Genomic DNA, 22,251 nt, shown 5'->3' on the forward strand with positions numbered 1-22,251 from the left:
AGATAACATGTTCAAATATTCTTCAAGGATAGCCTCAAGTGAAATATATCACAGTAGTTCAAACAGGAGGTTATTAAAGCATAGATAAGTGTGGTGACACCTGCAACTGAGAGAAGGTGATAATCTCTAGAGCCACAAAATGATCTCTGTATTAACCATAGGTGAAAAACTGAATATTTTGTGAGTAGGTTATATTCAGCCCTACCTATATCCTAAATCCATAAATAAGAAGCTTTCTTTCCTGTGAGTATAATGCACAATTCATTAATATTTTAGAATTGAGCTGTTGATACTTGTAAATTCTTTAAATTACAGTGTAGACCACAAGAAGCTGATTTAGGGCAGGCAGTATGCTCAGTGGCAGCTCTAATAAAACCCTTCTGTTAAATTCCTAGGAGCCACATGGGATCCACAAGAAGTAGGACACTTCACAGTAAACCAGGAGTTCCGGTAAGAGATATGTTTACAGACCTAATACAGTACGACTGAAACTTCGGCAAAACTTAGCAATAGTAAGGCATTAACTCCTACAACCACCACCTGAAAACAGTATTTCAATCCTTTCTTAGCACATGATTATATTAGGCTTTCTTAGATAACATGTTTGTTTTCATAGCCTTTTCAGCAGTTGCTCTGTTTATTTATTTTTTATTTTATTTATTTAAGGATTTTTATGCCGCCATTCAGCCAAAAAAGGCTCTCACGGCGGCTTACAAAAGTATTTCTTGACAGTCCCTGCCCACAGGCTTACTAAAAGACATGACACAAAAGGAAAGGGGAGTTTAGCAGTGTCCCTTATATACATCTCTTAGAGTGCATTCCTGCAGGACTGACGCTTGATAGATGAAGTGTTTCTGTTAAAACTGCAGGAATAGTCCGATAATTCCCCACCCAGCCCTCTGCAGGCCATATGATATCAGGGGCTTCCACCCTCTGACATCAAAAAGGCACGGCCATGCCCCATCAGAAGGATCATTCTGCTGGGAACTGGCCTCAACTGCCCCACAGCTTCTCCCTCGGCAGAGAAAATATGGGGCAGGTGAAGCCACATTGAGAGGCTCATCCTCCTGATGTGGGCGCTGGGAACTGGTTTCACCTGCCCCATGTCTTCTACCACTAGGACGAGGAAGAGCATGCAGGGAAATACCTTTGTTGTCTCCAATCACAGATTGGAGATAACAATGGCATTCATCTCTTTGCCCCAGTAGCTTCCAGGTAAGGAGGCAGAATTGGTGAGGGCGTGGGGCACACGGAGGAGCACAAGCCTCCAAAGGTCAGATTGGAAACTATGTGGGCTGCATTAGGCCTGTAGGCAGATTGCCCTCCCCTGATGTATACATACCCTGCCTTTCTATGCGAAATACTCAAATTGGTTTGTTGTGTGAAAATTTAACAGAATCTATCAGTCAATCATTAAAAACAAGACAAAACAAAGCAAACAAAAAATAAACCACAGCTGGATAAAAACAATTCCACATCCACTTTAAATGAGCCCAAATGCTTCCCACCCCCTCCCAAAAAAACACACACTTGGAGAGATGGGCAGATGAAGTTCTTTGGAGAGGACATTCCACAAGGTAGGTGTTGCAGTCAAGAAAGCCTCTCCACCTCCAATTTATTTATTTATTGCAAATATTTTTACCCTGCTGTTCAACCAAGAAAAAGCTCTCAAAGCAGTTAACAATGATCACTAAAAAGGATGTTCCCTGCTCTCAGACTTACAACCTAAAAGACACATCATAAAAGAAAAAGGGATTGGGAGAGAGGAAGAAAAAATCAAACCCAGGCACTAGTTCTTAGTTACAAAATGACACCACCATACTGAAAGCAGACAGACCTACTACTGTAGTCTGCCCTATATTTCAGACAGTAGAGGGAACCCTTAACAGGATTTCTGACACTGACTAGTAAGGAGTAGAAGTTGAACAAGGCAGAACTCATTTCACATGCCATATTTCCCAGATGAATGACAGTTGCTTCTAGTTCCCAGATGACAAATTCTGAGAAATGTGTATTCTGCATTAGGTTCATCTCTTATATTTATAGCACTTAAGATATGTTCAGCATTGTACAAAAATGTAAACACAAATAAACCCTGTCCAATGTATTGCAATATATAAAAAAGGCATAACAAGAAAAATGAGAAGAGAAACAAGAGGGAATCAGTGCATCAAAAATGATGAAAAACATATTTAATTTACAAAGGGGGGAATTAATGTGTTAAAAATGTATACTGTCAATACTAATGTGCTGCCTATCTACTAATGCAATGCAGAGTTGCTTGATTCTGAAGCCCAAACTATGTGATTAAAGTTGTAACACACACACACACACACACGATGTATTTTGCATAACTTATTCTGCTTCTGTGGTTCAGTTTTTTTACTGAATTATTGGACAAGATCTGAAAGAAAGGGTATGTCAACTGGAGATTATAATACCAGGGAATATTTGCCATGGAAGCAGAGGCAAAGAATTGTGCAAACTTGACCGTTTTGGCTTGTCAGACACAGCCATAAAGACTAGCTAGAATAGCCTTCCCCCACCTGGCACCCTCCAGATATGTTGGACTACAACCCCCATCCTCTCAAGCCAGCATAGCCATTAGGTCTTGTAGTCCAACACATCTGGAGGCCACCTAGGTCAAGAAAGGCTGAAATAAAAGTTTCCCTAAAAAAGTAATCTTGGAATTCTAAGTGTAGAACCAGAACCTGACAACCTACTCTTCAGTTGACAACAGACAACTTTAATATAAGATTTCATCGACTACTAGACTATGCTTATGACACATGATGAGCTGTATGATCAGGAATGGATTTTGGTAAATCACATTACAGTCTTGAATGCTCACTATAAAGACATGACAGATCCATTTAAAATACCAGATCAGAAGCATATAATTATGCTAGGATGATTAACAACATACCTATGTGAGACAGCTCCCCAAGCACCATGCTTATTTGTTAGGATATTCAGTATTTTCTGTTTCAGCTGATTCGCTGTAACATGATCTCGATGCTTGGCTGCGCTGATAAGATGGTCACACATCTTCTCCTCCTCTCTTCTGTCAGCAGCATATTGGGCACACTGTGACTAGAAAGGGAAACCGCTCTTATTGTTTCAGTAAACAGATTTGAAAAGTAGCTTACGACTCATTTTTGCTTACCTGAAATTTTTGCAATTGCTAATTTGTTTAGCTTTCATTATTATCGGTGCATAAATTAAGTACACTAATCTTTGATTAATTTAGTTTACCATTCTATGTGATGAAACACTGTAGGCTGGATCCAGAAGGAATCCAAGTGTTGTAGAAGACACTGCAGCTTACACAAGAGGGGTCCATAATATCTGCTAATATCTGTGCTAGCTGCAACCCTCTGCATCAGGTGCTGCTTTTCGGAAAATACAAGGGGCTGCAGGAAGGAGGGAGGCATTCCGTTCTGTGAGTGAACTTCACTTAAAATTGTTAGGATCCACCCTTGTCTTTATGCACAGAAAACATAACAGAAAACCATGGTTTCTAGTTGATCCTGGCTTTTTTGCACTAATTAACCACTTTTGTCAGTGACCTGGTTCAGATGACACGATAGCAGCCCACTGGGTCATCCATACTCATGTTCCTAACAACCTCATCTCTGAGCAGGCTCTCAAATCTTGAAAGAATTGGGCAGGCAGATTTGTGTAGAAAAAAATATGGATTTTTATTTTGTATCCTTGGTCACTAGCACAGCACCGTTACCACGGGCTCATCCAACGTTGCTCAAGCAGACTTGCACAAAGAATATGACCATTCCCTCTTCCCTCTACACTCTCCTGCACCTCCCACCTCTGTTCTAGAGAGTCCCCCAATACTATGGAGCACATTTAGAGGGACATTTGGATATAATAGGCTAATATGATTTTTAAGTTTACAAACGTGTATCAGGTTATTATGTGTTCATGTTAAAGTTTATAGGATGATAATGATGATAATAATAATAATAATAATAATAATAATAATAATAATAATCAATCAATGAGTTGCCCTACAGTTGAAGCTATCAGAACAACATATATAATAAATACCAACACAATAAAATGAGTAACATAACCACTGTTACTTAAACATATAACTGGAAGTAAAAGCAGCAGCAGCTAAATCTTAAATTAAAAGGCTTGGGAGAATAAAAGGCTTGCAAGGAAGAGTAAGAGAAAAGAAACAGAGAGAGGAAGAATTGACAGAAAGCGAGAGAGAAAAGGGTGAGGCTCTAGTTACTTTTGGCTCTGGCCTAGTTTACCAGCAGCATGTGATGCCTGGCAGATTACCCCTGAGGTAATGAGCCCCTCATCAGAAAAAATGGTTATCCACCTCTGTTTTATAATATATAAATAGAAATAACATGTTTTAATAATAATCCTTAATAATTTGAAGCCTATTTATGCAAAATGCCTTTTCATGGAAAAGCATAAAATATGTGTACAAAAATATTTATTACATTAAAAGGATTAAAAAACAAATCACAAGGAGGCCAAATGTGTTTCGACAATTTTGTCTTCCTTAGTGGCCTACATGAAATGATAAAGAAAAAATAAATACAAATAGTGACACAATATCTATGTATCTTTTGTTATGTTATCATAGCTGTTTTGACCAAATTAAAACTTACCCTTTTTGTTTAAGCCTTGATTTAAATGGAGGGTGGGTACTGTAATTTTTTGCTTGGTCATTCACTAGCAAAGAAAAAACATCTTTAAAAAAAAAATCTATTATGTTATAATTAAATTTGCAATTTTCAGGCTGACCTTTTTTAAAAATATATTATTCCAAAATAGCTGTGGATTTGTTTTTTAATTCTTTTAATGTATTAAATATTTCTGTATACAAATTTGTCGACATGATAATCAAGCTGTAACTGCTGGTGCCATTTATGTTGTTTTCCTTAACTCTGTTGTAGTCATTTAGTGTTTTCTGTTAATGACAAGTGTGGTTTTTCGCTTGGATTTTATGCACAAATGTTGCACATTCTTCCCACTATGAAATACACAATTTTAGTTAAATGTGTTTTAAGAAAACAGACGTTATGGGGTTAATTAATTTTTCAATTTATCTTCTTGAACCAAGAAGCACCAATTAGCACAATGATCTTCTTCAGTAATGAGGATAATATTTCATCAGCTCATTGGACAGTTAAATCAAATTTTCATTTCTCATCCTGAGTGATTGTAGAAGCTAACAGAATGAATGTATTCTGAATGAAGACTACTTGGACAGTAACAAAATTATAAAATATAAATACTCAATAACATTCCTGAAATTAGAGTTCCTAAAGCTAGCTTTATGTCACACAACCACACAGATTCTGTACCTTTACATAGAATCATAGAATAGCAGAGTTGGAAGGGGCCTACAAGGCCATCAAGTCCAACCCCCTGCTTAATGCAGGATATAACACAGCGTTACGAAGGAAGGTTAGGCAAAATGGTAAAACAAAAAAATATTTGATTAGTTAAAACTTTTTCATGAAGTAGAATTTTAAGAGAAACAAATTATAATAAATTAATATGGAATATCTTTATGTGTCTAGCACATTTTCCACACAAAGATCGTACGGAAAGGAATCTGGAAAGTGCATACACATATGAAGATCAAAAGCATCTAAACTCTTTGCTTTCTACAAATATGCCAATTGTATGCCTTTCCATTGAGGCAGGGATTCCAAGAACCATGTGTATGTGCCCAGGTTCCAACTGCAGCTCCTCCTATCTTTCTAGAACAGCCTTTTTGTGGTCACAGGGGTTACTGTGGAAAGGATGTGCCAAGGGCACACATGAAATTTCCACCTGTGGATATTTAGATTATGTCCTTAATATTTGTTTAAAATCACACTCTTTATATTGTCTTCTTTAACATTATACATTTTATATAGTATATCCAAAGCATATTTTTTAAATATTCAGATAACAAAAATCGTGCAGGATCTTATGTTTGAGAAAGGTCATGGTTTGCTTACTAGAAAATTGACTTAAGATTTCCTCTTAAGGGAATTTGGTTAATATTCTAAATTGTATTTGCTAACTGAAGCTGGAAACTAATTGAATATTCTCATTTTGTCTAGGGTTCTGACAGATCTTATACCGCAACAAATTCTTCAAAGGGCAGATAACTCAATCTTCAACTGTCATCTTAGTTTACTGCATGATGCTCTGATAAATATCAAATGTTATTTACTGTTGAACCAATATGAAATTTCAGTGTGACATACACTTAATTGTAAATGTGATTTAAAAACCCAAACCAAAAAACACACACTAAACTCAAATATCCAGAATAAGCTTGATAATAAATTTGTTGCAATCTTGTATGACAAGTGACTGATGTCTTGGATGACAGAATAAAGTGAAGGTTATATGTATTGAGAAAGAAAATATAAGACAAAGATCTGTTTTCAAACTATGCCAAAAAGAACAAAAATATGTGGTTTAGAAAGCCAGCCCAATGATGCCACAAAACCCTATCCTACACATTGTTCCTCTTCTCTATCCTAAGTCCTGTATGACATTTTGTGTAAATGACTAAGGAGACAATCCTATGTTTAAACAGAAAAAATGGCAACACCTTTTTGTGAACTGCCCAGAGAGCTTCGGCTATTGGGCAGTATAGAAATGCAATAAATAAATAAATAAATAAATCCAGTAATTCCCTAGCCAGGTAGACTTTTTTTCCTGTCTAAATATGCATAGGATTGCACCCAAAGGGATAAAAATGTGACCAAATGTGATGGGCAGAGCAATCCTAAGTAGAGCTTCCTCTGCAACTTCCAAAGTCCTACCACTTGTGCTGGCCAAGGCAAAAAGTGGTAGTGGTGGTGGTGGCTTCCTTCCTTATTGTGCAGCTATTTTGTTACTTTAAATTTCCTGACCATTGGTTCTAGCAGGGGGAAATTTTGTTCTGCCAACTCCAGGCCCAATACTAGGATCCATCTGACAATTGAAGAGGTCATGGATCCAGAAAACTCAAGGACAACTTTTACAATGGCCCAACTACTTTGCCATCTTTTTTCAGAGCAAATGTAATTGTACTGGTAACTTGCATTGCCAATGCCAGAACATTATGATATTTTTTTAAAAAACCCACTACTATCTCAAGGGTGTAGTCCTGCTGAAAAATGGGGTTCTACAAATAGTTTAATGAGAATCAGTGAAGGGATCAACAAATGTGTGAAACCTACATATTGTAGTGAAGGTGATAGTTGAAAACAGAAAATCACGGATTCATCAGCTGCCAGGCTTACCTCAAATTCTGCATGTTTATGTACATCTTCAGCTCTTTGCCTGTTCAAAATAAACTCTGCCTCATTTGCAACACGTACAATGTGGTCTTTCATTGCATGGCACAACAATCTGGTGAAAAAGGTAACTCAACTCAGTTCTAATGCGTTTTCATTAAAAAAAATCAAACATCAAATTTAATGTACTTTAAACTGGATTTATTTACATTAATAGGCAAAAATAGTAATGTGAGAATAAATTACTCTGTAAAAATCAAATAAAGAGAAATTATATATTCAGCTTATTGTCCTAGATAAGCAACATTTGTTTATACACAATTCTTTTTGGCACCTTTTTGTTCTGAGAAACCAGCCAGATATGTATTATGCATAATATGCACCTTTTATAATTGCCTAGTTTCTATCCATCAGTACTTACTAATGACAATTTGAAATATACAGACTTTCTTTTAAAATAACATTATACATAATCAAAAAGGATTGAAATCATATCTTCTTCTTCCCCTTCATTTTTCTTTAAGTAAAACCTACTCTATCCCTTGGATGAAATGTAAGTGTTTAATATTGGCTTAAAAGTCTGATCCAACCGAACACAATAAATGTGTTATCACCAACTTCAGCAGGAGCAGATTTAAGTCAGTGATGAGTACTTTGAAAATCCTGCTTTTGTATATTTGTTCTTCAAAGGCAAACATTTCTGGAAATTTTCTCAGCTGTGGGGAAAGTGTTCTCTACCAGAAAATTCCTTCGTTATAATGTGCATTCTGCTACCATAATGAACCATGTTGGCCGCAGATGCACTGCCACTAAAATAAAATAAAAAAATAAAATGGAAATTTTAAGTATTGTCCCTCCAGTTGCTTGTCCTTTCACGAGGGACGGCTTCAAATATTTTGCCATCAAAGTGGTTGCATTGCACAATCTGTAAGGTGTGTTCCAGAATCCCTTACAATGTTGCAAAGAATGCAGGCATGAAACTGTCAGATTCTACAAAGTCTCCTACAAATACTGCTGTCCAAATGATCATGTGGGGTAGCTTATGTAGACTGGCTGACGCTCAGTGGTGGCTGGTGGCTCCAATGTCAGTGGGGTGGTGAATCCATGCTGGGCTTCAGTCAGAACCAGTTAAAACTCTAAAGGAGCTAACCAAGGTGCACTGTATCCAAGCTCTTCCTGTCCATATACATTTTGCTAAAGGTACTCAAAAATCATCATTTCCTACATCCTAATGCCATTAACATGACGCTGAACGACAACTCTGGTGAAAGCCTAATTATTACAGATTGTTATTAATTCACAACATTTGCTTTCATCCACACAGTTTGTGCAGCGACTGGTGCCTTAGATTAATTACACTGTAGACCATTATTGATCAGTAAGTTGTCTACTTACTAGCTATTAATAATTTGCATCTTGATGTTAAAAACCTCTGTTGGCATATTTACCTACAATGCAGATCTAATATAGCAGCAAGCAAATGACCTGGCATAAGGCTATGTTTTGTGATGTACAAAACATCACATGCCATTGTAACATGCCATCGTAACTAGTAATTTGCAGGTGCAATGATGACCTAACCAATTATTCCTTCTCAAGCACATTTTTTCTGAAAGTTTTAATTTTAAAGTGGCCATTTTCAAATATTTTAAATTAAAAATAGACTACCTTCACAAAGGCAGAAATCAATTAAGACGTAAGTGAAAAGCAAAACAAATGGGAAAAAATATTAAATGAGCCTGTACAAAATCAGGTTAAAACTTAAAAATTAATTCATAATATTGATTATACAACCTTATACCAGTTTAAAAACAACTGGAATTGGAGTCCAAATCCAATTCTGAAATTCTTTTGCACTGTTCTTCAATTAACAATTTAAAATTCAATCATAATTGCATAGTAATTATATGCAATTTTACATTCCATTAACCTTGTTTTGTTTTAATTATAAAGCTCCTTTGTTAGATTCCTTTAAATGATCCAGTTTATAATTTCAGGCTGTTCAAGGGAGCACTTTAATTCTACTGCACATTCATCAACTGTTTATGTCCTGTTAATTGTTGACAACGGCACAATTGCATTCTCTAGCTATGATTGATGAACTGTATTCAAACGTTAGCTATTAAGAAGAATAAATATTTATAACAATTTCCTCTTTGCCATCAGAAGGGCAAAATCAAAAGCTCAGGCCAGAAAAACTAGTGTCCTTGCACATGATTTGATAAGTGTATTGGTTAAAAAATACACATTTAAAATAAATATGATTACAAGGATTTTATGTTCATTAATTTATGTACACAAAATCAAAAGCAGAAACATTTTTCTTGAAAACTTATTGATTAGAGATAGGGCACTATTAGCACACATAATAAGGAACATAAACACTGTTATTCATTCAGTGATTACAGCACAGTACCAAATGTACTAAGAGATACATCTTATAATCAAACAAGACTATTGCAAATTGAAAATTGTGAGGAAGAAACTTTCAGTGTTCAAATGTTAGATGTCTTAGCTACATTTTAAGCCATAAAGGGAGAGAGACCTCTTCGTTTGTTTGCTTAGATAATGCATATTCTACTCTTATGCCCAAATATTCTTAACAATGTTAGAACCTCAGTGTGGTTGTTGAGTTCTTTCATAAAGACAACAGTAAATCCACATAGGGTAATATGCAATGGTGTCATTCCACAAATTCAAACAGCACTAGCAGAGCTCCGTTGTCGAAGTGCTTGCGGACCTTATGCTAACAGAGCACACACTCCACTCCTGGCACAAGTGCAACTTTAGTTGGATTCTTCCCCTCCACATAGTTCAAAACCTAGTTTCTGCTAGTGCATCATTTGCATTAGTGGAAGGACACCATTGGATACTGCCCGTAGCAATTTATCTAGGATGTACTAATGCTACACACAAAATAGTGCCAGGAATCTTTTGCTTAGAACAGCACACCACAAACTACAACTACAAAATAATGATTGCAGTGGTATATCAATGTTTTCTGAGCACAGTAAGGATGATCAATTTCAGATTTTATATTCCATCATTGTTAATCTTATTGTTACAAACTTATATTATCAGAAACTTTTAAAAATGTACTAGAATTTTTCTTCAATTCTGCATACAGCCTTCATTATTCAGATTTGAAATAATGTATTGAAATAATGTATTTGAAATAATGTATTACTTCAACAGATTACTTCAACAGTATAAATGGATACTGTTGTTGTTTTTATACTGTTTTTTTTTTAAAAAAAATTGTGTACTTTTAATGTTTACTATTTTTAATTGTTGTAAACCGCCCAGAGAGCTTCGGCTGGGGGGCGGTATATAAATGTAATAATAAAATAAATAAAATAAATAAAAACAGATCAACCTACATAGTAACTGTAGATAATGGCTACCTCTGATTTAAATAGTCTTCTGTAAGCTTAATACCAACAAAAGGATGCCACTCTTACAAACAGCCAACTAGTGCTGTTTGAATTTGTGGAATGACACCTTTGCATATTGCCCTATCTGGATTTACTGTAATCTTTATGACAGAACTCAACAACCACATTCCACAGAATACAACATCAAAAATAATGGATACTGTCCTGCAAGCAACCCAAGTCCTAACTGTTTTCACAACTAGCTACCATACATAAAGTGACTATTTTGAGGTATTAAAGTACCTCTAGCTAGGTTTGGGAAATATGATAAAAAATAGTGCTCCTTCATTAACTGCATAAATACACTTTATTGTACTATGAACAGGGTGCTCCAAAGCAGATGGAGTGACAGATGGATTTGCAGATTGGGTTTCTTAGATTTTATCTGTAAAAAAACCTTTGCTGGTCAAATAAGATGGTGGCTTGAATCTCATATAAACCTTAAAATACTGCATAGGTGTTCTTCAGATAATAAAGGTTGAGTTAATATATTTTATGTATTAACTAGTTCCACATTTTTCATGCAAAGCATCTCTGCTGTAAAACAATTTAATTAAAATAGTTCTTCCTCTAGTCTTCCTGCAGCAGATGGTGAAAGTATTATTGCCCAATGGAATTAGACACAATATGACTACTTGTCCAAAAGCTTTAAAATTAATTACCTTCCTTCATTGATGAGCTCTATAAAAGCAAGTCCTGCATTCTTCTGAATAGAATTCTGCCATTCCTAAAGGGAGAAAATAAAACACATTTTTAAAAATGTAGCAATTATTTTTAGAAGTATGCCTGTATTTAATATTGATAAAAAAATGATGATTTCATCAGTGTTTTACATGCATTTCTCTGGTTACCATATGCTTAGTCTTTAGGAAACATTCATTCTTCTATTGTATTATTATGACATCTGCAGCATTGTACATGCACATTACATGTATAAACCAAACTATCAGAACTATCTACCAGTTTAAGATTTATCAGATAAAAAATTGGCTTTGACTAATTATTATTATAAGTAAGACATTTAACTTGCAGATGGTTCTGAATCCATTCCTAAATTATACCATTTACAGATACTTCAGAAAACAAAGAGTTAATGAATCTGATATGGGGTAAATTCTAAAACAGATGAAACTACTCTCTTTGATAGGAGAGTCCCAACATATAGGACTGGTATGGACACAATGGAAATCACTGTTTAGCATTTTAAGAAAAAGCCTAGGTGACACTTAGGATTGTGTACTCCCTCTTTTCCTCCAGGGTGGCCGTGTAGAGTTCAAAAGCTTTCACTTCAGTCTTTGATTAACAGCGGTTTTCTGTGTCAATGGAATCCAACAAACTGTGGTTAATCTTAACTTCAGTTATTGAAAATAAACCAACTTCAAAATGTCATTTACAAAGCTGGCATGTCTCCACTAACCACAGTTAAAAGTAACCATAGCTTAGGGTTCAACACGCTAAGCCATGGTTAGGCCGCTAACCCTTTTGCAGCAAATAATTAGTGAGAGGTAAACCTTGGTTATGTAGCCACTGTGGTGAGGAATGGTTCACATGACCCACTAAGCCATGGTTCACACGACATGCTAAGCCATAATGTTTAGTTCAAAAAGGCTTAATCACTGTGGCTTAGCATGTCTTCTGAACAGGGTCAAACTGTAATTAACTTAAAACAGAAGTGGAACTTTCTGATCTCTTCCTTGTGGACACATTGCCAGAACAGAGGGCAGGTAGAGTGCATAAACAGAGGCTCACTGCAACTCATACTTGCTATGTTAAACCACAGTTTAGAATTACATGCAAATGAGCTCACAGTGGCCTGGTTCAGACAACATGCTAAACCATGTTGCTTAACCACAAAATGGTTAATGGAATGCATTAATGTCAATACATTCTGTTAACCATTTTGTGGTTAAGCAGCATGGTTTAGGGTGTTGTCTGAACCGGGCCAGTGTCAGTGTTATGTCAATTTCCTCAACAATAAAACAAATACTCTAAAATCTTTCATGGTTATAGGAATCCTCTCCAGCTGGTTTTAAACAGGGCCATAGCTAGACCTGAGGTTTATCCCAGGATCATCCCTGTGCATCTAAATGATACACAGGGGATCCCGGGAACAGGCAGGCACGACCCTGGGACGACCCGGGATAAACCTTAGGTTTAGCTAAGGCCAGGGTCTCTAGAAAGGCTGGTGACAAAGAACTATTCTGTTGTTCACCTAGTCTTCTAGTCTAGTGTAGCTTCTAAAATAAATTTTCCATTGTAGTCTTTGCAATATTCGTAAGACATGACTTTGGAAAGCTAGACATAAATTGGGTTCTTCTGATCATATTTTTAAATTTTCAAAAACTATATTTCAAAAAGATCCTGTTTCTCAAACCTCCGTTGCCAAAGATATTTACATTCTGATAGCAAATTTTAATACAATTCATATGCTAATATCTTTGTTTAAGAGCTAGAAAAGCCTGAGAATGCCCTCAGACTATTCTGGGTCTGATGAGCCTGCACAGAGAATTTCAGCATATTGCAACGGTTGGCAACACATCAAAGGGTGTTTGGACACACTGTCCAGGGTGTAGCAGCCATGTCAAAATCCAACACAAATTCTAGAATCTAGAGTTTTGGGCAGTGTTAAATCATGTGATCTCATTCCAGCATTTTGAGCCTTCACACACCCAAGCGAAATTGGATCAACCTTAATTACTTAAATGGTTTGCAAATTTCAGCTTCTGATACATGCTCGTTGTTTTTCACAGCTTTCAGCTAAGGCAAAAATAGTGACACCAAATATACAAGCACAAGTTTTTATCAAATTCCTGGACATGATGCGGTATTTGATAATCAGTCAAGAATAACAGCCAGATTTATAAATATAATTCCCTCTCTCTCATCCACTCAGAATGCCAACTGAATCTAACGCAAATGGTTAATTGTTGGTTAGCAATCATAATTCTTTTTTGATGACCCCACTTAATTGCTTGACTAATAGACAATTCAGTTTTTCTCAGCTTAAGGGACATTTCTGTTTTCTGAACCACCCAGAGAGCTTCAGCTATTGGGCATTACAGAAATGTAATAAAATAAATAAATAATTTTCTCTCCTTCAGCACACATGGTCATTTTCTATTTTGAAGCAGTACTACATCAGTTGACAATTGCAGCAACATCTTATTTACATTTATATCTTCTGATATAAATGTAAACAAGCAATTGATTTCCTGAATTTAACACATGTTAGCAACATTCCATGGAGTATGTGACTCCTTTACAACTGACATTCTCTGTGCTGACCATAAACTTTTGATTTATTTCCATCTTCTGTCCACCTGTAGGTATTTGGTCACCTTCTTTGATCTTTCTAAAACTATTTGCAGAAAGATACAATTTTATTTTATTCACCTACTCAAAATTTTGGACTGAATGTTTACCTGCATCCAAGCACACATAAATTTCAACCATTTGGTAAATTAACTCAAATTTTAAACCAATAATTAATGCTTCTTTCTTGTGCCTAGAGAGCAACATTCAGTAAGCAGTATCACTATGCTTGGACTAGAATATTGCACACACATACACACACACTACTAGAATTTGACAACTTTCTCCCATTACATTATGTACTGGTATATCCTGCATATACAGAATATACTATAATTCAATCACATGTAACAATGTAAGGTTTTTTGCTTTTTCATTGTTTGAACAAATGACTGAAGAATGTGTCCTTTGCTCTTCAAGTTCTTCAATCCTTTAATGTCACTAAATGTTGTCTCCACGCAATAGCTGTGGCAAATGTTGCTCATACATGTATGGCCACATTTCTACAGCATAATTTTCCTTTATCCAAGTTTCCCAAATGTGGGTAGTTGCCTCCTTATTCACTTCTCCCTGACCTTCTATTATGCTGACTAACGATAATTTCTTGTCATTATCATTTGTTTTTGATATACAACCTCAAAGTGTCAGTACTGTTACATGAAAAACTATCCAATAACCAACTCACATGTAATTAGCTTTGCCCAAGAAAAGTACCAATCAGTTGCTAGGCAACATTTTGATTTAGTAACACGGAACATACAGCAATGACTTGCCAATCTATAGTGTTGTAAGAGTTGTAATAAAAGGTATTTTTTCAAGCCCAATTCAAGATGTTGGTTTCTAATAATAAAAGCCCCAAATAGGTGAGGGCCAGGATACTTTAGGGGCCCCTTTCCACACAAACCTGCATGCAGCATATTCTGATCAGATGCCCTTCTGCTCCTATGAGTTAAGAAACATGGGGGGGTGGGGACAGCCTCAAAGCCATATGGTGACAAACCATGGTTATTAACCCTCTCCTTCTGAGATTCTAGAAAAGAAGCTAGGCACACAAATGTGAACACTATAGGAAGAGCTGCTTCTTCTACTATTAAAAATAAAAATATCCTGAACTGCTCAGCTACTCAATCAACTTGTATCTATGAAATGAAAAATGTTATTTTCTGAACCACCCAAGACTGGTCTTAAGATGCTCTTCCCCCACTAAATAACCCCCCTCATTTCATCATCCTACTCATTTGACAGTCTCTGAAAACTCCCCCTACCATTGATTGTAGAGTTCAAGCCCTCTAGACAGAAAGTGCACTACCTCCACAATATGCACATCAGCTTGTGCATCATTGGCATTAAACAGAAGTTGCATAAAACAATGCAGTAGCAAAGATCAATAGTTCATTTCATGGTAAACACAAGATTTCCAATCCTATGTTCATGAAAGTGGGAGGAGCCATTTATAGGTCAGAGGGTTTTCTTGAAATCCCGTCAACCCTAAACCTGACTTTGAGACAAAGGGCTCATCTACATTAAGCAGGATATTCCACTATGAAATGTAAAATGCAGGAGCACACTACTGCTTTATAGCAGTATTGAAGTGCACTGACAACTGTTGGGGCCCATGACACATACCATATGCTGCTTTCTTACCACTTTCATAGTGTTATATCCTGCTTGGTGTAGATGGGTCATGGGCCACAACAGTTGTCAGTGCACTTCAATACCACTATAAAACAGTAGTGAAGATCCTGCAGTGCACTTCAATACCTCTATAAAGCAGTAGTGTGGCTCCTGCCTTTTATATACCGCTTTCATACTGCTTTCATAGTGCAATATCCTGCTTGGTGTAGATGAGCCCATGGTTTTCTATTCAGTGGGGTAAAGTGGTGGGGAGGGAAGGGGGTTGCAGTGGAAAAATGTATGACATGTGGCACACATATCCATCGAATATGCAAACCAGCAAATCAGTGCAGATCCAAATTTTGTATTTTTGCACAATGGGGTACAAAGCTATGAAGGGGAAATCCCATGTGTAAAGCAGACCTAACATCTTACAAAGCGACACCAGATCTGAGGAACCATATATAAAATGGATATTCTTTCACTACTTCCTCAACAATTTTTAAAATCCAATTAATAGAACAATTATTAGTTCCAACAATTTAATTCTCTTTTCACTGTGAAGTAGAATTGAAATCCCTTTAACATAAGTATAAAGTGGAAGAACCAAACTAAATACTATACTGAATATTAATGTAATTCTAAATTAGGATAGTTAAAATAATCCAGGTTAATAACGTAATTTTGTAATTCTTATAATTTTAATCATCTTATTTTCATAACAATTCACCACAATTACTTTTATCATTTTGGCTTCTTTAATTTGTCTAGGAAAGAGTATCTTGGTCAATTTTAAAACTACTAATGTGGTTTTCTTTTTGATCACTCTAAGAACAGCTTTAATGGACTGGCTGTGCAGAAATAACAAGTCATAAAGAACAAAGGCCAAAGATTGTGGAGGTGTTGCAGCCACTTCGAAACAAGAATGATGTCTTAGTGGTTCAATTCAGTATCTAATTTTAATATCAAACTTACATAAACTAGAAGCCATTCAGATTTCTGCAGCATAATTTATAACATAATAGTCCCTAGTTTATAACAGACCTCAAAATTTCACTAAAGACACACCAAATAAAGCAACCTTATGAATTATCTCAAATTTATGGTTAACGGCCTTCTCGGTGGCTGCTCCAGGGCTCTGGAACTCCCTTCCCAGGGAAGCTAGACTGGCTCCCTCCTTGGTGAGTTTCTGGAGGCAGACAAAAACTTTTTTGTTCCGACAGGGCTTTGGTGAATAGTCTGGACCTCTGTTGATGCATTGAACTTTTTAAAAATTGTTATTTGTATTTTAAATATTTTAATATTGAAACACATTTAATTATATATATTTTCATTTTTTTATATTTCTATTTACATGTTTTAATTGTATATGCTTTAATTTTGAGGCCTCGTAGTGGGAAAATGGCGGGATACAAACAAATATAGTAACAACAACAACAACGAAATCTATTTTATTAAGGTAGACTGGAGTTTGGAGTTATTCAATATAACCCTCTGTCATTCCTACTGACCAGAGCTTAGGATAGATGGAGGGTCCAATCTTGGAGACCTCCATCTATAGAGCAACAATCCCTTAGGATTGCATTCTTAAGCACTTATTCATTTAGCCCTTATTTATATTTAAATATATTAAACTAAAGAGCAGCTCTAGATTTAGTAAGGGATTTTAGATCATTTAAAACAAGACACAGAATCATAGAATCATAGAATAGCAGAGTTGGAAGGGGCCTACAAAGCCATTGAATCCAACCCCCTGCTCAATGCAGGAATCCACCCTAAAGCATCCCTGACAGATGGTTGTCCAGCTGCCTCTTGAATGCCTCTAGTGTGGGAGAGCCCACAACCTCCCTAGGTAACTGATTCCATTGTCGTACTGCTCTAACAGTCGGGAAGTTTTTCCTGATGTCCAGCTGGAATCTGGCTTCCTTTAACTTGAGCCCGTTATTCCGTGTCCTGCACTCTGGGAGGATCGAGAAGAGATCCTTGCCCTCCTCTGTGGGACAAACCTTTTAAGTATTTGAAGACTGCTATCATGTCTCCCCTCAATCTTCTCTTCTCCAGGCTAAACATGCCCAGTTCTTTCAGCCTCTCTTCATAGGGCTTTGTTTCCAGACCCCTGATCATCCTGGTTGCCCTCCTCTGAACACGCTCCAGCTTGTCTGCATCTTTCTTGAATTGTGGAGCCCAGAACTGGACGCAATACTCTAGATGAGGCCTAACCAGGGCCGAATAGAGAGGAACCAGTACCTCACGTGATTTGGAAGCTATACTTCTATTAATGCAGCCCAAAATAGCATTGGCCTTTCTTGCAGCCATATCGCACTGTTGGCTCATATTCAGCTTGCAATCTACAATTCCAAGATCCTTCTCATTTGTAGTACTGCTGAGCCAAGTATCCCCCATCTTGTAACTGTGCCTTTGGTTTCTATTTCCTAAATGTAGAACTTGGCATTTATCCCTATTAAATTTCATCCTGTTGTTTTCAGCCCAGCACTCCAGCCTATCAAGATCACTTTGAAGTTTGTTTCTGTCTTCCAGGGTATTAGCTATCCCACCCAATTTTGTGTCATCTGCAAATTTGATAAGCGTTCCCTGCACCTCGTCATCCAAATCATTAATAAAAATGTTGAAGAGCACTGGGCCCAGGACTGAGCCCTGCGGTACCCCACTCGTTGCCTCTCCCCAGTTTGAGAAGGTTCCATTGATAAGTACTCTTTGAGTCCGATTCTGTAGCCAACTGTGAATCCACCGAATAGTTGTTCCATCTAGCCCACTTTTAGCTAGTTTGTTAATCAGAATGTCATGTGGTACTTTGTCAAAAGCTTTGCTGAAGTCAAGGTATATGATGTCCACAGCATTCCCACAGTCCACAAGGGAGGTTACCCAATCAAAAAATGAGATCAAATTAGTCTGACAGGACTTGTTCTTGACAAATCCATGTTGGCTTCTAGTGATCACCGCATTGATTTCAAGGTGTTTACAGATTGACTTCTTTATAATCTGCTCTAGAATTTTTTCAGGGATGGATGTCAGACTGACTGGTCTGTAGTTCCCAGGTTCCTCCTTTTTGCCCTTTTTGAAGATAGGGACAACATTAGCCCTCCTCCAATCGTCCGGCACCTCACCCGTCTTCCATGATTTTGCAAAGATAATAGACAAAGGTTCTGAGAGTTCTTCCGCTAGCTCCTTCATTACTCTAGGATGCAGTTCATCAGGAGATCTGAATCACCTGGAGATCTGAACTCATTCAAAGAAATTAGGTGTTCTTTGATCATTTGTTTATCAATCTCAAACTGTAATCCTGCCCCCTCAACTTCTGCTTCACTTTTTCCAGGGGGGTCATAGACCCGCTTTTGGGAGAAGACTTAGGCAAAGTAGGAATTGAGCACTTCAGCCTTTTCTTTGTCATCTGTTATCAATTTGCCATCCTCATTAAGCAGTTGAACCACCATTTCTTTCCTCTGTCTTTTACTACTCACATATCTGAAGAAAGCCTTTTTATTGCTTTTAGCATCCCTCGCTAATCTCAGCTCATTCTGAGCTTTAGCCTTCCTGACGCCATTTCAGCACTTCTGCGTCACCTGTCAGTACTCTTCTTTTGTAGCCTGGCCTTCCTTCCACTTCCTATATGTATCCTTTTTTGTTTTCAGGTCATCTCTAAGCTTTTTGTGGAGCCACATTGGTTTCCTCTGTTGTCTTCTATCTTTTCTCCTTGTTGGAATTGTTTGTAACTGATTTTTAATTTCTGCAGAGAACTTCCAGCTTGAATTAAGGGGAGGAGAAGGCAGAGTGAAAAGGGAGCTCTGAAACTAGGGAGAATTTCAAAAAGGGTATTTCCCCCACCCCCAAAAAGGGTGTGTGCATGTGGCTTACAGTTAGCAGTGGGCATGGGTGGGTTTTCTCTCTTTTACTTTGATGCTTGCAGCAGCAAGAGCAACTAGCAATGGAGTTCCTCAGTGGCTGCGTCCACCCCTTAAGACTGCCCCAGATGTAGCATCATCCCAAATCATACTGGGAGAAATACATCAGCTTCTGTGGCATCACTTTTCCTACCACAATGATGCTGCATTCAGGGATGAGGGGAAGGTTGCTGTGAGCTGGTGGGTGATCTCTACTGCTGCCATGGCCAGAGGGAGCATCAAAATTTAAAGCTTTTAAAAAAGAAAGAAAATTTTACCACTGCCAATGGTAAGCTCATCTCACTGTGAAATTGCCAACAGTATTTCCAACAGTAAACCCATCTCAAAAAACTGCCCCTTGTAAATCATGTGCTCTACCACCGAGCTATGTAGATTTTTTTCATTATTACAAAAGTCGACGTTAGACACTTTTTAACCAAAAAGCTGGTTGTGAGAAATTTCAATTTTTCAGAATGTCTGCTCCCATAGGTTATCTTTAGCCCTATCAGAATAAGTGAATCAGAAGGGAAGTTTTTTGGTCTGAATTCTCCTGAACAGAACCACACTTCTAAGAAATTCCCCATTTTAGCCTGTTTTTGTGCCATCATATTTTGGTGAGTCAATGCATATCTAAGGCCTTAGCTAGCCTAAGGTTTATCCCGAGATCATCCCAGGGTCGTCCCTGCCTGCTCCAGGGATCCCCTGTGTATCATTTAGATGCACAGAGATGATCCCGGGATAAACCTTAGGTCTAGCTAAGGCCTAAGAGACTTATCCAGCAAGTGCAGGACTGAAAGAATATGCTTAGATCACAAACTTCTGGGCTAGGAGCAAATAACAGCTTCCTTGGCTAGGATAAAACTTTGACCTTTTGAAGCAAACGCACCTCTTGATTTGATGGTTATCACATACCCTGTAATCTGCTGGATGTAGGTTTTATGTTTTTCCATGAGAAAAGATTTAAGAATATTCTTGAGACTTGCCTTTGGGATTCAGAAGCTCTTGCCTAAAGTCACATAAATCTCCTGCCACTTAGACTATGCTTAGATTATATTCACTAGGTAATTAATTGCACATGACCAACACAGCAGTCCAACTTCTCCTGCTTGTGTTAGTTAAGGATCCAGCTAGCTGGGGCTAAATACAAGATAAAACCATTTCTTAAAAAAACAAACCAAAAAACACACAACTATTTCTATCCCATTTTCTCATCCAAAGGGAACTTAACATCCTACAAACAATAAACAATATAACAAAAATACAATTAATCAAACTTATACATTTTTTTGACATTTTCATTGATCCTAATTGCCCAAATGTACATTTTAGGTTTTGCTCACGGACCAGCACAGCTCTCTTTATTTTTTATGTGCTTTGGAAAATACTATTTAAGTCATTCAAGATGGAATCTAGCACTAGATGATTTTATACCATCTGAAGAAGGATTTTGCAGTCTCAGGGTTCCACCCCCTTCCACCATTAGGTAATACTACAGACTTTGGCTTCAACTGACTTTTTAACCTAGTACGCTATATAAAATCAATATCTAGTGTTCCTAATATAATATAAAGGCTATCATGTTTCTCTGTACTTCTGCCTTCTGCCTACCCTGTGTGTTTTACCCAGAACAAGAAGAAAATCTGAGAAAAACCAGCCTTTATGTTTTAAGAAATTGTAGTCATCTATTGTTTTTTGTTTCAGAATGCTAGGCATAATATGATACCTGAAACATCCAAAAGCGACCAATTCATTCAGTCTGCAGTCTCCATTTTGAGACTGGTTCTAAACTGCAGACCTAATAGCCACAACATCTGGTCTAAAGTTTTAGGTTCTTCTGTTCTTCCCCATCGCCTGTTTTTGCATTGTTGTTTTGTTTTGTTTTTTCAACTTACCTGCTAGGGAACTCAAAAGCTTGCACAACCACTTGTGGCATTTTGGTTTGTCCTAATAAAGATATTGGCCAGCTATGGATTTCAAAATTATTATTATTCTAATTATGGACAGGGAGAGTTATGGCAATGGGGATTGGACTAGTCAGATGAGAAGAAGGGAATTCTGGAGATGTTTCTATTTTATGCCAGGTTAGTTCATAATAAAGGTGCCACCATTCATGAGTTGATCATGGATAAGGGAACTAACGGCTTGCATTGCCAAGACCCAGGAAGAGCTACTTCTCACAGCTCTGTCTGCCTGGCTTCTGGTGCAGCATAAACACAGGCTTAAGTGGTGTGTGTGTGCGTGTGTTGCTGTAGTCTTTGGGTCTCTACTGTGCCCACAGACACCTCCACTTGTGCCCTGTCCCTTCCGATTTTTAAACATTTTAAAATATTTTTAATATAATAAAAAATAACTGGAAGGCTTGCTTGGTGCAAAGCAAGTTATCAGGCTACAATGTCATCTTTATCTTCATGGGCACCAAGAGGCATTCTTAGAAAATAAAAATAGGGGTGCTTCAGCTTTGTTCTGGAGAGTGTCCAACTGCCCAGAGAAAAAAAGGTAAGCTAGGGGCAGGGAAGGAGAGGGGCCTTTTGCCTGCTTTGTGTGTGTTTTGCCTGATTGTTTTTTAACCAGGTATGTGTGTGCGCATGTGTGTGTGTTTTGCTGTGCGTGTGTGTGTGTGTACACATGTGTTTCTTTCCATTACCAGTTTTCCTCCCATGAAATATATATGTGTGTGTTTGTTTTGGCTGGGGCGGAGTGTACATGTGTTTATGCGTTGCCTGAGTT

At 37.3% G+C, this 22,251-nt stretch overlaps 1 protein-coding gene across 1 annotated transcript in view; it reads right to left on the reverse strand.

Moving 5' to 3' along the window:
• NBEA (neurobeachin) overlaps nucleotides 1–22,251 on the reverse strand; it is a 459,425-nt gene that overhangs the window by 233,897 nt on the left and 203,277 nt on the right. The window contains exons 35-37 of the mRNA XM_063126967.1: nucleotides 11,362–11,426; nucleotides 7,272–7,380; nucleotides 2,927–3,093 (exon numbers count right to left, since the gene is read on the reverse strand). Of these exons, the coding sequence (XP_062983037.1) occupies nucleotides 2,927–3,093; nucleotides 7,272–7,380; nucleotides 11,362–11,426 (341 nt within the window). The remainder of the gene's footprint in view (nucleotides 1–2,926; nucleotides 3,094–7,271; nucleotides 7,381–11,361; nucleotides 11,427–22,251) is intronic.

Source organism: Elgaria multicarinata, chromosome 5, assembly GCF_023053635.1.
Source record: "Elgaria multicarinata webbii isolate HBS135686 ecotype San Diego chromosome 5, rElgMul1.1.pri, whole genome shotgun sequence".
NCBI classification, from domain to species: Eukaryota; Metazoa; Chordata; class Lepidosauria; order Squamata; family Anguidae; genus Elgaria; species Elgaria multicarinata.